Source organism: Zerene cesonia, unplaced genomic scaffold, assembly GCF_012273895.1.
Source record: "Zerene cesonia ecotype Mississippi unplaced genomic scaffold, Zerene_cesonia_1.1 Zces_u005, whole genome shotgun sequence".
Lineage (NCBI taxonomy): Eukaryota > Metazoa > Arthropoda > Insecta > Lepidoptera > Pieridae > Zerene > Zerene cesonia.
In genome coordinates, this window is record NW_024045135.1 from 1189502 (window position 1) to 1206307 (window position 16806).

Below are 16806 nucleotides of genomic sequence, written 5' to 3' on the forward strand. Positions count from 1 at the left end.
CCCGTAGGAATATCGGGATAAAAAGTTACCTATATGTTATTCCAGTTGTCCAGCTATCTACGTACCAAATTTTATTGCAATCGGTTTAGTAGTTTTTGCGTGCAAGAGCAACAAACATACACACATCTTTACAATCTTTCGCATTTATAATATTAGTAGGATGTAATCATATTTTATTAATTTAATATTATAGTTCTATTTTAGTAGTATTGGTTACGTTACTTGAGTATCATTTTACGATGAAAGATTGGAAACATGCTTCGTTTTTGTTGCGCCATTTTTAATAGCGCTGCTTAGGCTGTAACACTTATTTGTTGGTACTTAACAGTTTTCGTCATTTCATCATCATCGTCCTCAGCCCATACACGTCCCCGGGACACAGGCCTCCTACGAGGGTTCAGGCCATAATGCACCACGCTAGCCAAGTGTGAGCAGAGACTACCTATCGTCAACCTTTTGATTCTTGGAATGCCGGTTTTCCACGATGTTTTCTTCATCATCTCAAATAGTAGTGATGTGAATGACGTGTATCGTCATTTGTTTTGCCTTAATTTTTTAACAAAGTTACAGTAATGAAAACCCAAAACCCTTTTTAACAGATTTTCATAGCGATTGGTTGCGAAACGTTGGGATGATTAAATATCCTACTAATATTATAAATGCGATAGTTTGTAAGGATGTGTGTGTGTTTGTAGCTCTTTCACGCAAAAACTACTGAACCGATTGCAATGCAATTTAGTACGTAAATAGCTGGACAACTGGAATAACATATAGGCAACTTATTATTCCGATATTCCTACGGGATACGAACTTACGCGGGTGAAACCGCGGGGCGCAGTTAGTTATTTACAATTATGTAATCATTTAAAAAATTCTTCTGTTTCTTAAAGTCATAAAAAACAAATCATAAAAATGCCATTATAATAGATTCAGATTAGAGAGATATAAGAGACTCAGTGTATCATTACATCACAGCACATTACTTTAATTGCCCTAAGGATTTGAGGAAACAGCTCTCGATGTGAATGATATATAATGACTTCTGTTTTCTGCAGCCTAAAACTTTTTGTTGCTCACCAGAGATCAAACCTTATGCGTTAATCACTGTACCAAAGTGGTAGTCAATCTTGAATCAGAGTTTAAGCATGAGAGAAATTCCAAAAAAACATTTTAGTTTCATTTCGATGTAAAATAATTCAATCTACGAGATCGTTTATTTCATTTTAAAAAGTTAATCCATTTATTGTCCAATGTCATCTTTGAACTAGCTGCTAGAATATTTTTGCGAAATTGAACTCTAATTCAAGGGATTAAGCGACACATCTCTATGCAGTTACAGCATTCAAATTTAACCTAGTCGGGTTTAATTTAACCGTAGCTGTTAAGGTCGTGGTTTCGAGTTGCATCCATTATACTACTGTTGTGTAACTTTAAGCCGTAGTTTACAAGCTTTTGGCGGTTAAAATTTGTATCAGGAGCCTGCGTTTGAATTTTGAAATGTGTTATCATTTCTAGATGTTTCCTAGACGTATAGTAACCGACCAAATACATTCAAATAAGATATTAAGATACAGTGGTGGCTCAGTGGTGAGAACCTCGGACTTCAAAATCGATAAGTCGAGGTTCGAGACCGGGCGAGCGTGCAGGAAATAAATTGATTTTTCAATTTATCTGCAAATGTGGATAACATCACCACTGCTTAAAAACGGTGAAGGAAAACATCGTGAGGAAACCGGCATGTCCAAGAATCAAAAGTTCGACGACATGTGACATCTGCCAACCCGCACTTGGCCAGCGTGGTGGATTATGGCCTGAACCCTCATAGGAGGCCTATGTCCCAGCAGTGGAAACATGTATGGGCTGATGATGAAGATATTAAGTCGGAACAAAACAAAATTACATAATGATAAGTAAAAGAATAAGAGTCATTTTATTAACCAACCTAAACAAAGGAAAGTTGTATGTTTCACTGAATGTGTTTACCGATTAATCCACCAACAGTAGAATGATTTTCAATTTTCTTTTTTATTCGAATGAGTTTACTCCACATGATATATATTACGTTATTAATTCCACCTGATATTTGGTCATTGGTCGGTTAATAGGACTAGGAAACATCTAGAAATGTTAACATTTCAAAATTCGAACGCAGACCCCCACATATACATTGCGATACGTAATGTTGTATTACGAATACTAAGCTACCTTTATATCTCAGAATTAGACCAAAGTTAAATGGGATCACAGAGGAGGCACCAGCTTTTAATTAAAAAAATCATCACAAGAATCGGCTCACCCAGTAAAAAGTTATGAGAGAACAAACATACAAATACAATCGAATTAATTACATCCACATTTTCTAAGTTCGGTTGAAAACAAAACAAACAGATGATCGATAAATAACTAAATAGAATTTACTGTTGACTCCAAAAGCCTATTCCTTGCAGCAAACCTGACTTTAGTTAAAGATGTATGGTCTAGACTCCGAGGAAGATTATCATTTATTTATTCTAGTGGTATTTGCCGGGTACCCACTTACATTACACTACGTTATAATATTGCATTGGGGTCTTTTAATTGTCTTTTCATTTATTATTGACGGTCGGCTGTCCAAAAAGTCCACACAGTTCTGGATATGTTCTGTTAAGGTTAGGTTAGTTATAAATAATTTTAACAAATTTCATTTTATTATATTGCCTTCAAAAAGTGCAGCATAAAGTCAAGTCGAAGCTTTTTTGATTTTAATTATTCGTTTTTATTTGAAACTGTTGCCTGTCGTGTGTATAATTAAAATTTGATATAGTTTGAACGAGTTACATTTGATATAGTTCTGATAATTTGATGGAATTACATTTGATACAGTTCTAAAAATTTAACAAAAAACTTGTTCATTACGTTCATTATGATGATTAACGTATATACCGCCAAATGTTTTCTAGCATCAACAGTTTTTGATCTCAACTCTGGAAGACAGACAGATATAGCATTTAGAAATTAAAAACTTTTTAACGGATTTTAAACGCGATTTATTCATTATATTATTAAACCGACGTTTCGAACATTTTACAGCGAGCGTGGTCACGGGGAGACCCAGGGAGACCAGTCTCCCTTATCGCCTATCGCGTTTAAAATCCGTTAAAAAGTTTTTAATTTCTTTATGTATAATACTCGCGTAAAATCAAACGCAAGAAAATACTAGATATGGCATTGCATGTTAACTACGGAACCCTAACATCCTAAAAAATACACTCCAGTCCCTCCTACATTTTCATGTGAAGTCGGTAAAAAATTACAAATTGCAATGTGGGAAAATACTTTTATGAGTCATAAAGTGTTAAATATACTATCAGGCATTTTATCAGACAGTCGTAAATCCTAGTGATACTGCTTAAATAAATCTTGCGTAGTCTGTGGGACGCTGTTTCGTAAAATAGCATGTATGTGAATATATAATTCATAAATATTTCTTTCCTTTATTCCATTACTATTGGTAGACAACACTAAACTACTAAACACAAGACTTAAATAAAAGAATCAATAATAATAATTATAATTCTGCCGGTATCTTTTTGGCTTTGTTACCTCAGAACCTTATGGATTAGTAAACCGATTTTGATGCTTATTTTTATGAATGAAAGATGCGTCCCGTGTGTCTCTTTTTAATTTGATATTGTTCTGACTGAATACAAATGCGATTCAGATTTTTGTCAAATGAAATATTAGTTCCCATAATTTCCTGATAATAAATCTTGTTCAAAAAGCATATAATTTTTTACTATAGAAAGTTGGAAAACAGGCATTTCAATATTATTTCTGTTCCTAGTATCACAGCAATGTCCATCACTTATTCGGTGTTAAAGTGTACTAGCTTCGCCCCGGTATCACCCGTGGTACATATATAGCCTATGTCACTCAGTGTAATTGCAGCTTTCTAATGGGGAAAGAATTTTCGAAATCGGTCCAGCCGCTCACGCGTGTTCACGCGTGTGACCAAGGGAAATAGGGGTTAATTTTTTTATATACATATGTGTAATATGTATTTTTACAGTAATGATTACAATATTCTTAAAGAGATGTCTTGTGAAGTCCCAAATACCTATACGTAATCAATTTATTTTATGTTATCAGAATAATAACACTAAAATATAAATGCCACACTTGGAAAACCCAAAACATGTAAATCTCTGTTGTAAAAATAAACAGGATAATATGAATAGGAAAACTTTGACATCATACATTATTTTATGTTATACTACCATCCGCCCCGGCATTGCTCGTGGTACATGGAAAACATTACGTTCATACATACAAAAAACACAAAGGTTAAAAAAAAAGTAATTATTGATAAATTAAGAAGAAATTACATTTCGAAAAATAAACAAATGGTTATTTCATTTTATGATTTGTTTGGTTTTTTTATATGTCGCTAACTTTGCTTTTGATAAATAGCCTAGCTATTTTATTATGCACTCATTCCATTAAACAGCTAGACCAATGACCTGAATCTGTAACAATTACTTTCCTAGACAAGTTTTTCAGACAATTTTTATTGTTTTATATACATATGTGTAACAAAATGTTTTGATAAATAAACTATTGTTTATTGTTTATATAAAAGCGGGTAACTAGCCACTACAGGCGAACCACCGGCCAAATTGCCAATTTTATATGAAAAAACTGCCATAAAAGATGGCCGATAAACAGAAATCACACTTCACACTAATATTAGAATTTATTTATATTTATTAGCTGAAAGTACTGAATGGATTTTGATGAAATTTGGTATACAGACAGGCTATTAATAAATGCTATAGAATATCACGTGAAGGCCCATATCTTTTTCTTAACCTTACCAATCCTTTCCATTACTCCCCTCATCAATCCTTTCCTTTATCCCTTATCTTTTAAAGGCTGTAATCTATCTGAGGCGTAAGGCCACCAGCTGGTAATCTATCTGAGGCGTAAGGCCACCAGCTGGTGGCCTTACGCCTCAGATAGATTACAGTCTTTAAAAGATAAGGGATAAAGGAAAGGATTGATGAGGGGAGTAATGGAAAGGATTGGTAAGGTTAAGAAAAAGATATGGGCCTTCACGTGATATTCTATAGCATTTATTAATAGCCTGTCTGTATACCAAATTAATACCTTTGTAGACGATGATGTAAAGAAAATTACTCGAACACAAACATAACATCTAGTCAATCGACTTCAAAATAAGGACTTGGCTCTCAATTCGACTACATATTTTGTTTGGGTTTGTTATCTCAGAGATTTGGACGTTAAGAATGCGCTTTAGTTTTTTCTTAATAAAATTGCTAACAGGGTCACTTGGTAAAGATTGCTTTGAACAATAAGGCCGCCTTTTCGTACATATGTGCCTGTTATCTTACATATTACTTTATTGACTTTTTATTTTTTCTCTCTGTTCAAGCACATGTGTACAATAAATAATGTATATAATCTATGTATTCTTAAATCTTTAAAAACACGCAACGGACTTTAATGTTTTTTTTTTAAATAGATATAGTGATTTAAGAGGAAGGTTTATATGTATGACTTATTAAATTATTTCTTTTATAAATTACTGTATTTAACGCGTGCGAGGCACGAAGAAGCTAGTTAATAAACAAATTAAAAAACTACACTTTTTTGGAAGTGCTTATGGATCGTCATATTACAGAGAAAATTATTTACAACTGGTAACACTTCAAGAGTCACTAACCACTGTACGGGTTGGGCATCATTTTATACGAAGGGTACTAAAGGAAATAGTTGGTAGTTTCCGATAACGTCCCTTGAATTAATTTAGTTAATGTTATTGAATGCTTCTAGAAACTTCGACGTTATTCGACGGTTTGTTGATCCTTAGGGCAGCGTGCTCACAACAGAGTGAAATAAGGACCCCTTGTTGAGTATAGAGCAGAAATTCCATTGCAATCGGTCAGTAGTTTTTGCCTGAAAGAGTAACAAACATCCATACATACATACATATATACATCCATACTTAGAAACGTTTATAATATCTAACGGTCAATCGGAGTTTTATAACATCACCTGCATAAGAACATCTTACAGTGTAAGAAAGGCATGTAAACAAACAACCAGTCTCTTTGATATATATAGTTAGGTAAGGATGTTTAACTGCACAAAGCTGAGTTGATACCTAGATTGTTTCACTAATCTCCATTCTAAACTTAAGACCGTGTAATCCAAAGAAAAGAGAAAAAGTGCTGATTTAGCATAAATACCCTAGCTGGGTATTTATATAAGATGTTTAACTAACTTCAAAAAAGAGAAGAATTCACAATATTTTTGACTACTCTTATAAATTTTTAACCAATTCTTTTTGAAAGAGAGCGCGTTAAATTAGTTCCTTTAAATTTCTGCAACCCCACCGGGAATCGAACCCAGGACCCCTCGGTTCTACACTCACGTGTTCATCACTGTACCATGGAGGTGGTCTTGCAACCCTATCGGTTGGGTTGGTTTATTTGTCAAAATTGTGTGAACTGTGAAAAGGCTTTTATTAAAGATATACCGCGAATCACGTTACGATCCATCTATATCATAATTTAAATGGAATTACTACATCAAGCATATAAAAGCACATGTATCAGCTTAAAATGTTTTATTCATACACCAATTTATTTTCTTTATGACGTCACTGTTCATTTTTATTACCGTCCATGAATTTAACATATGCCCTCCTCTACACTAATAGCGATACCGTTGTAGCTAACATTTCGTATATTTGTATTTTGTGGTATTTTCACACTTGCATACAAAATTATTAACATTAACATTTAACATTAATAGATTCTCGCACTTAACAGCATTTGAAAAGAGTCTATAATAGCATAAAACTAAAAAATCATACTTTGAAATTGTACTATTTTAGTTCAATTGAAATTCATTATTTTGGGACATCTTAAAATTCTGATTCCGTTATTCTATTATTCATCACGCTGACAGCTACTTTGTAGGTGTATATCATCTATGGGGAACGATGTTTCTGATGTCTACCCTCTTAAAAAATTCACAAGGGAATTCCAGACTTGTCTTAATTTATGCCAAGCCTTTCGGCAAAAATGTAAATTACCGGTGCGAAGTGTATTAAAATATTTTTCTTAAGATTTACATAATGCTCCGTCATAAAATTGTGTGGCGGTTTCATAATTAAGTTATTTGAGACATTAGTAAATTAATCGTTAAGGAAGTAAAAAAATAACACGAATCGGAAAAAATGTATTCGTATACCACTCGGAAAGGGGTGCAATGTTTAATTTATAACGCGTTTATATATCACGTGCATGCATGTTTATTGATAATTGAACAGTTTTGGCTTACTAACGTAGCGTAGGAATGGTTGCATCCCAAAAGAGCGAAGCAAAGCTCATAAGCATCAGGAATTATAACACATTTCGAACAGACCATTCACGGAGACACGTACCTTTTCATGAAGAGAAATTACTTAATTTGACTGAATCAAGTAGCGGACTCACTTGAAAAAATACGTTCCATTGTTGTATCCGAAGAAAGGGACGGTGTAGGTCAGCATCCAGATGTTACCACCGCCGCAGTCGTAATAGGGTTTCGACCATTTCCCATCATCATACGTCACTGCCAGGATCTCATCTTGCTCTCTCTCTGTGTGCGCCGTATCGTTGTACGTATACGTGTTGTAACCTGGAAATTTTAAGAATGTCTTACAAAGAATTTCTCATGTAGAAATTAAAGACTTTCTAACGGATTTTAAACGCGATTTATTCATTATATTATTAACCCGACGTTTCGAACACTACAGCGAGCGTGGTCACGGGGAGACATAATATTATAATGAATAAAACGCGTTTAAAGTCCGATAAAAGTCTTTAATTTCTAAATGTATAATACTCGCGTAAAATCAAAGACAAGAAAATACTAAGAATTTCTCCATCAACTTATAATATTATTTATTATTAGATATAGTTCCACTTTAATTATAATAAGGATTGTTTCAAAACATTAGTTAACACTTGAACGTGGATTTGAATGGATGATCAAGTAACCGGTATGTCTGGGTAAATGCAAGCCTCACAATCTATTTGTTTGTAGAGAAAAATCGAGTCGAATGAACAGCTCTGAGCTTTAAACTCCTGAAAATATCATACATGTATATCCTTTTGAAATACTATAAGAATCCTATAAGGAAAGAGGAACACAAGGTTTAAGGGAGCACAATTATTATTAATTAATTGGTATGGCCGAAATGTAAGAGTCTGTTTCAATTAATGTATTAAAAAATCTACTAAAAACCAACGTAACTAATAACGAGATTATATGAACTAACTACAAATATTTGCTATTTCTCATTTAACTATAAAGGATCATGTATTGAACTAGTTTTTTATGAAACAAATAAATATCTGTTATTCTTTATTGAAATATAGATGCAAAAATGTCTTTTGACGTGATATTATAAGAGACAAAAGGTCAGAAAAATTTCACCGTTTAAATATGTTAAAAAAATAATTACGAGTATAGCATATTTTAAGTCATTGAATAACATTAATATATATTCTTAATAGAGTTAAAAAAACGATGTGTATATTTGTTTTTATGTGTTAATTTCGCTCACTAATATGTGTCGTTAAGTAATGGCAACATGCATTTATAGCACCACTACGTTAATATGAAGCGGTTCGCATAAAATAAAAAGTTGAGGTGAAATAAGGGACTATATGAGTAATAATATATTACTCCAAAAATAAGTGTTAAGTAGCCTATCAGTCACTCTATCAGCAAGTATTGATACGGCCCTAGAAATTCAAACCGGTTGACTGTCGGTAAAAAAAAATAATAATGAAAACAAAACAGATCATTTACAAAGCCTTTATTTATAATTAAAAAAAATTAGAACTAGTTATAACTTGTGTAGGTCGTTACCAGTTATAAAACTTAACTTAGACATAATTTAGATGCACAATAACAAACAAATATCATCAAAACATAGTAAACACTTACACGTAATTTAACAAGATATGCTTCATATTTAAAAAATAAAGCGAAATTTTAAGTACAATTCATACATCCATCAATTGTACTAATACTATAAGGATTTTTTATGGTTTAGACATTCTGTAAACAAATACCTCGTCATCCATTGGCAAGATCGGTATAGTACTGTTATTTATTGAATTAGGACATATTATTTTATTTTGCTGTTCCAACGGTACCTTGTATGGAATCATTATTTTCAGTTTATCACCTTGCAACTCCCAATTTATCTGTTCTATATTTAACATATTCGATAACAATCTTATATCATTAAAATTTCCAAGTTGTTGATTATTTGATTTTATATAAATAACCCTATGCTTTAATTTCACGTCAAAATCCTCAGTCTTATATCCCATGGGTAGTTTATACTCTAAAAAATACTTGTCTTTACCGTAAAACTCAAAGACTTCAATCGGATATTTCATGCAGTGCATCAAGATTGCTTTATCGAAAGCAATTACCTTTTTGGAAAGGTTATCAAATACTAAGTCAAAATTCACCGATTTTTTGGGTTTGGACTTATTGCTTCCATGAGGATTTTCTGTTTGATTACAATCCTTGTAGTACGTACAGTCTTCAACTTCTTTACCTTCTTCATTTTGTGTTATAGTGCATACTTTTTTACTTATACATTTACTATTGCCTTTATTAGTACCGGTATTTTTGGGAGATATAGTAGTAGCCTGGTTTGGTTGCACGGTATTCTCAGAATCGCATTTATTTTTTGTACATTTAAGAGGTGGTTTTTCAGTAGTACTCTTGATGCTTGGTTTTTTAGGATTTTTCGGAGGCTTTTTAGTAGGTTTCACGTGACCTTTGTTGGGTGTAATCTTAGTTGGTTTTACATTAGTTCCACAACTGTTAGTTTTTGTACAATCAACGGTTGGTTTTTGAACAGTATCTGGTTTTTTAGGTTGTTTTGGAGGTTTCCTAGTAGGTTTCACATGTCCATGGTGGGGGCCTTTTCCATTGTTTGATTGCGCATTATTTCCTGTATTGCAATTCTTTTTATTTGTACATTTTGTGGGCTTATTAACTGGTTTTTCACGATTAGGAGGTTTTACATTGGTTGAAATCTGAATACCCAAGTTGAAGCTTCCAACGTTGTTTTCATGAAAGTGTTCATCGGGATCAACTCCGTCACCGGAATGTTGGTATTCACCTTGATCTTGGACATAGTTGTCTAGGGTGTAAGCGTTGGGGTTTGGATAATCTGAATAATCGACTAGCCTGTTACTAATTTGTCTTCCGACATCAACATTCAAACCACAATCACCCCATTGACACGGAGTACAATTAGCAACATTAAGAATTATAGATATTAACAAAATCACACGAAACATGTTGATACGATGGTCTGTATATTACTACTGATTACTCTCGAGAGAATATTAAAACTTTTCGTAAACATTAACTGATAGCGCTCACTTGCTTATTATCTTGGCTTCGTATGAATATTTATTAAAGTTATATTTTTGAGATTATGCAAATAATTTTACGATGTCATTTATCTATCTTTTGTATATTATCTGTATAGGATAGCCTATTGCACCGATTCTTACTTATAAAAAATAGTAATTTAAAATAGTAAATGCATATTATAATATAAACAATTACACAGGGATACGTTCTCCAGTCGTAATGTAACAACGCAGTAGGAGGTCAACATATTATTTCAAATCTTTCTGCAAAGTTAGATTACAATGATCACTTATATTGTGGTATGAATTCAGAACTTTTATGTCATAGTCGGCGATGGAGCTGGTCGCTAGATGGTAAGCGCTATAACCGCCCATGCAGATTCACAAGGCGTTAGGCTATTTACAGAGGCCTAACGTCTTTGGGAATAGATTGCCGACTATAAAAGGTATAGAATAATGGATGAGAGAAATAAAGGAAAGGACTAAGGAAGGTGAGGAAAGGATACGGGTTTCTGGCAACGAAGCGTACCAATAGTTGCACTTAAATGCTAGTACTAGTATTTCACCCCGATCTTCTTTAAGGGTTTTGAACCATTTGTTGTTACCTGGTCCGTGCTGCATTTGTGCCGCAGAATGCTCGGTACCCCTATCACTCTGCGGCATTAATTGGGATTGACAAAAAATTTAAAGCTACGAAAATTTTTATGCTGGTTCGTGTTTTAAGAATCATATATCGATAGACAAACAGACTGTTTATAGTTTATAACCCTGGTTAAAGCATACGTTGTCCATATCGTCATAGGCTATAAGTCACGATCATTTATTCCTCTGTGCGACACTGATATACATGGGTTTTGATATACACTTTTGACACTTGGTCTCTCCACATTTGATAAACGATCTTAAAATAACTCATTGTTTTTATCCTGTTACAGTCTGTGAACGAAAATATCGTGGGCCTAAGATTTTTTTCTTTTATGTCATAGCGGTTAACATAGCTGGTGGTAAGCGATCACCACCGCCCATGAACATTGTACGAATGTACTGCCAGCTTATAAGGAAAAGGAAAAGATTGATTACTGCAAAGAGGCATAGAATGGGATGAGTGTGGAAAAGGCTGGGTGTGGAAAGGAACTGGCTCAATTCGTGCCGAAGCGTGCTCGGCTCCCACAATAAACATGTTTTAAAATAAGCAAAAATATTATGAAATAAGCTTGTTCCAATAAAATTTGATTTTTTTCAAGTACAAAGAAAGAAAGTAATTAGGAATATGGTCAAGGTACAGAGCGACAAACAACTATATAAATATAAATATTTTTTTGTGTATAACTTAATAAATTTTAGTTAATAATATAACCTAAAATACAATATTAGTTTCGAAGTTAATAAGACAAATTGATGAAATTATTGCCACTGACTCTTGTTAAATGTACAAAGTTTGAGTCAAATCTGTTCATTTAAAGCGCCAGTTCCATACAAACAAACTTGTGAATCTTATTAATCATAATAAAAAGGCTTCCTTCCTTTTAAATATGCTTTTATAAGCTTCCTAAAAATCAAATATAATAATTATAATAAGGAAAAACCACACTTAATTTATCAACATACTTATCATGGATATAAAAAGGCGATTCGATATCAAACAGACATAATATCTCAGTATTGTTTGTGCACAATGTATCGTCTCATATCTCTCGCAGTTCTCCTGGCCGCGGTCAATTGTCATTGGTCTTCAGAGTCATCGGAAGAGGGTTCGTGGGAGCATCATGATCATAGGCCTGGCGGTTGTTTGCATAAACATTCTACATGGTTCCATTTCAATGTGGTTGGAGAGGAAGCAATGGAAGGTGACGAAACGTATCAAGAATATTGTAAAACTACTTCAAATGTAGCTCGAGAAATGTATGGACCATACGGCTATTTTTTAAAGTACCATCTGCCAAGTTTTAATGAAAACAACATAACAGTGCAGATGAAACATAGAGCTCTGTTTGTTAAGGCTGCGAATTCTACAAACGTTTTTGAAGATGTTAAATTGCTGTCTGATATACTGAAAGTGGAAAATGCGAAATGGTATCTTAATGGTGACTTTTTAGAAGTTCGTGTTCCGTATAAGGTAGAAATGGAAATTGAGAAGACTACTTCGTGTGATAATTTTATAAATCAAAATATTCGGAACGTTGTACATGCTGCTCCGATTATATTTAATATCGAAAATTTTATTATTGAAGAATAGAGATTATTTAAGAATTTATGCGGTTTTACGATTGCAAAAAGAGCCTAAAGAAAAGTAGCTGTTTTTAAATGTTCGGTTGTACTACAGTTATACTTAGATATACTCAATAAATATACTAATTATTTTAATAATAATAATAACAATCGTCTTTATTTAGTTCTCACAACATTAGTACATAACAAAAACGATAAAATACAGATTATTTATTACTTACTAAAAGAGCTTGAAGTGTGTAAATATTATAAAAGTTAGCGCTGCGATTATATCCAACATTAATAAACACTTAAATAATATGTTTTATTATGTCTTATCTCTTTTGTCATTTTACCTTGTCTACAATATTTATTGGATCATCATTTAAAATTTCGTTGTCACAAGATTGTTTACTTTTGTATATTGGCTCATTTTTAGTAATAACATTATCGACAATGAAATTTGATACATATTAATAAGAATTTTGTAAATAAGCCCATCATATTTTATCAGCATTGTTTTTAAACAATATTTAGGACTATTACATAAAAATGAGCATTTGTCTTCTCAATTAATATTATGAACTAAGGGTGCAGGGGGGTAAGTCTATCCTTACCATCAATTTACAAGTATATACCGTAAAATAAAGTACTACTATTCAAGCTTCGTTGTCTACACTAAAGAGTGGCTAGAGAAAAATCGCTCGACACCTCAACGTTCTTATAATATATATGTATGAAACATCCTACTTATATGATAATGCAAAAAATTTTAAGGATATGTGTGTTTGTTACTCTTTCACGCAAAAACTGCTAAACCGATTTCAATGAAATTTGGTACGTAGATAGCTAGACAACTGAAATAACATATAGGATTTTTATCCCGATATTCTTACGGGATACGGACTCACGGGGGTGAAACCGCGGGGCGCAGCTAGTATTAAATATAAGAAGAATATCTTAGACCAAACCAGTCATATAATTACAACCGAAATTCACTTTAGGTTTTTAAATTCAAATCAATTATTTTAATTGTACAACATTTTTTACGCATTTCCCAGATCCTTTTTTACTCAAAGCACAATTTTATACAGCGATGCAATATAATGCTTACTTTAATAAACAAAACAGGGAAAACCACGTTACATTATGGCTATAAATATTCTTATCGTGAACTTATTAAAAGGCGACGCGAGTTCAAACTGGCATTATCAAATGATCACCGGGCACGATGTATCGTGTTATAGCTTTTGCTGTTCTGCTGACCGTGGTGAATTGTCATTGGTGCCATGGAGGACCGGGACCTTGTTGGCATCACCCACCTCATCGTTTCCATCATCATCATCACGGTCATCCATGGCATCACAGACATGGACCTGATTTCAAGTTCGACATGATTGCAGACAAGGTTATTGAAAGTGACGAGGCATATCAAGAATACTGCAAGACCCATTCCAATATAGCTCAAGAGATGTTTGGACCAGACGGTTATACTTTGAAGTACAAGCTACCAGGGTTTGATGAAAGGAGTATGTCAGTGCAGATAAAACATAGAGTTGTATTTGTAAAAGCTGCGAAGTCAACAGAAGTATTCCAAGACGTTAAAGTGCTATCAGATATACTGAAAATGGACGATGCGAAATGGTATCACGAAGATGATTTCTTAGTAGTTACTGTTCCATATAAGATAGCAATAGGCGTTGAAACGACTGGTCCATGTGGTGAGAATATAAACAGAGAAGTTCAGAATGTTTTACAGGACTCCCCACCTGTCGATATCGGTAATTTATATAGAAATGGAGTGAATGGATTACCCGCTTTAAATTTCTCACCTAATAATAAGGTCGTTAAATAGGTCGAGTAAATAATAATTAAAGTATGATAATACATGTTACAATTGTGTTGGACTACTGACTCGTCGCTGAATATTATAAGTGATAATTCAAAGAAAACGCTAAGGTTTATTTGGTGAAATGCTTTATTTTTCTTGTATGATTTGTGTTAAATTTTAATATCAACAGCATCTATAACTCGTGTATTCGCGAGTTTTTTTGAGTTATAGAAAAATAAGTTTATGACTTATTCTGCATATGTTTTATTATAGTTCATTTGCCGCTGGTATAGTTATTCTTGACCAGGACTGCTGCGCCAGAGAATGTGTCAAAAATAAACTTACATATATGTAATTTTTCCTTATTAATGCTGGTTTAATAAAGCTCTATTAATAATGGACTTTTTTTTAATCATCCAGTTTGTTTTGTATATAAAAGATACCACAAGTATAATTTTATAGAACTCCATATTCAACATATAAATTTATTTATACGTTTGAGTAATGCATCAGACGATAATTTGTGAACTTTTAATTTCGTGTGACATTTCTGCGAATTTTTTTCATGATAAAAATATAATATGCGGTGAATGATGTGGATGTTTACCGTTTTATCTTCAAAGTCTCAAATAAACTAAATTAATAAATGTAAAGTAATCTCATGTCTCTAATAGGGAAATTCTTGTATGATATACTAGTTTTAAATTTGGAGTAGTTTGAAAGATGCATTATTGATAAAGATGTTATATATATAAACCATCCTCTTGAACCACTCAATCTATTAAAAACCCCAATCAAAATTTGTTGCGTAGTTTTAAAGATTTAAGCATACATAGGGACAGAGAAAGCGACTTTGTTTTATACTATGCAGTTATAGTAATTTATTTTATTATTTTTATAATTTGCATATTTTTTTTTTTATGTTACAGTCGGCAATGGAGCTGGTGGGACGCCTGATGGTAAGCGCTACCACCGCCCATGAACATTTGAAGAGGCATAAGGACCATTGCAGACCTTACGCCTCTACAAATGGATTGCCGACTTTTTGGGAAGGGATTAAGAAAGGATTGGCGATAGGAATAAAGGAAATGACTGGGAAGGGTAAGGAAAAGGATATGTCAGTAACGCTAACGAATGAAAAAGTCCGAAGCTGAATAAATACTCAACTGATCATAGTTTAGTTTCTTCTCTCTTAATTATGATTTATAATTTGAAAGTGAAAAAGACAGAACGTTTAATATTCGATTAAACCAACTCAATAGTTTTTTAATTTAGAGGAAAAAATTTATGAATCTTTCGACTTGTATTTATATTAAAAATGAATATTTACACGGGTATCTCCATATTAGATCAGCAATGACAAACAGACTTATAATCAATTGCAACTATCAGAGTTCACTGCGGTCGGATATTTACTGTTCGTGATAGCAAGCCAACAGATAAATATTAAAATTATAAGCTCCTTATTGTAAATTCTATAAACGTGTACAATTTAAAATCTGTTGAGGTAATGTATAAAATACTGTTTTAAAAATTATTTAATACTCAAACCTGGGAAATTGTGTAAAATGATGCATTTAAATACATTTCCTCTAACATATATATTATTCTCTTTACTAAAAATATAAACAGATTGTTTCTATGGCGCAATAATAAACTTTTATAATTGAGTAATAATACATTTTTGGCATAGAACATATGTGTGCGTGTAATGTTACACAATAAAAACTAGATATTCAAACAGTTATTTCGTTATGTACCTACTAAAGTAATATATTATGATCATCTTAAATATATAAAAGAAAGTCGTGTTAGTTACACTATTTATAACTGAAGAATGGATTAACCAATTTGGCTGAAAATTTGTGCAGAGGTAGCTTGGACCCAGGAGACGAGCGAGACATGCGAGATCTTAGTTTCCTGCGACTACGCGGGCATAGCCGCGGGCGGATAGCTAGTATATATATATAAAAGAAAGTCGTGTTAGTTACACTATTTATAACTCAAGAATGGCTAAACCGATCAGGTTGAAATTTGGTACAGAGATAGTTTTAGACCCGAGAAAGGACATAGGATAGTTTTTATCCCGGAAATCTAACGGGAACGGGAAATTTGTCGGTAACCCCCCGAGTCTATCTTATCCGTGACTACGCGAGCAAAGCCGCGGGCGGAATGCTAGTAAAACATAAAACCTTTAATTTTTAAAATTTCTTAGGCATATTTAAAATGAAAATAGTTTTAAAAAACTAAAAAACACGCTTTTAAAGCACGTCAAACTAAAAACTATAAAATAATTTTTAATATAAG

General features: G+C 33.0%; 2 protein-coding genes across 2 annotated transcripts in view; one reads left to right on the plus strand and one right to left on the minus strand.

The window, feature by feature from the left end:
• The window catches only part of LOC119838828 (probable G-protein coupled receptor 158), a 136628-nt gene that overhangs the window by 35780 nt on the left and 84042 nt on the right, over nucleotides 1-16806 (minus strand). Inside the window, exon 3 of the mRNA XM_038364956.1 lies at nucleotides 7503-7686. Coding sequence (XP_038220884.1) covers nucleotides 7503-7686 — 184 coding nt within the window. The remainder of the gene's footprint in view (nucleotides 1-7502; nucleotides 7687-16806) is intronic.
• On the plus strand, nucleotides 13857-14898 carry LOC119838830. The gene has a single exon (XM_038364958.1). The coding sequence runs from the start codon at nucleotides 13900-13902 to the stop codon at nucleotides 14521-14523; it is 624 nt and encodes a 207-aa protein (XP_038220886.1). The 5' UTR covers nucleotides 13857-13899; the 3' UTR covers nucleotides 14524-14898.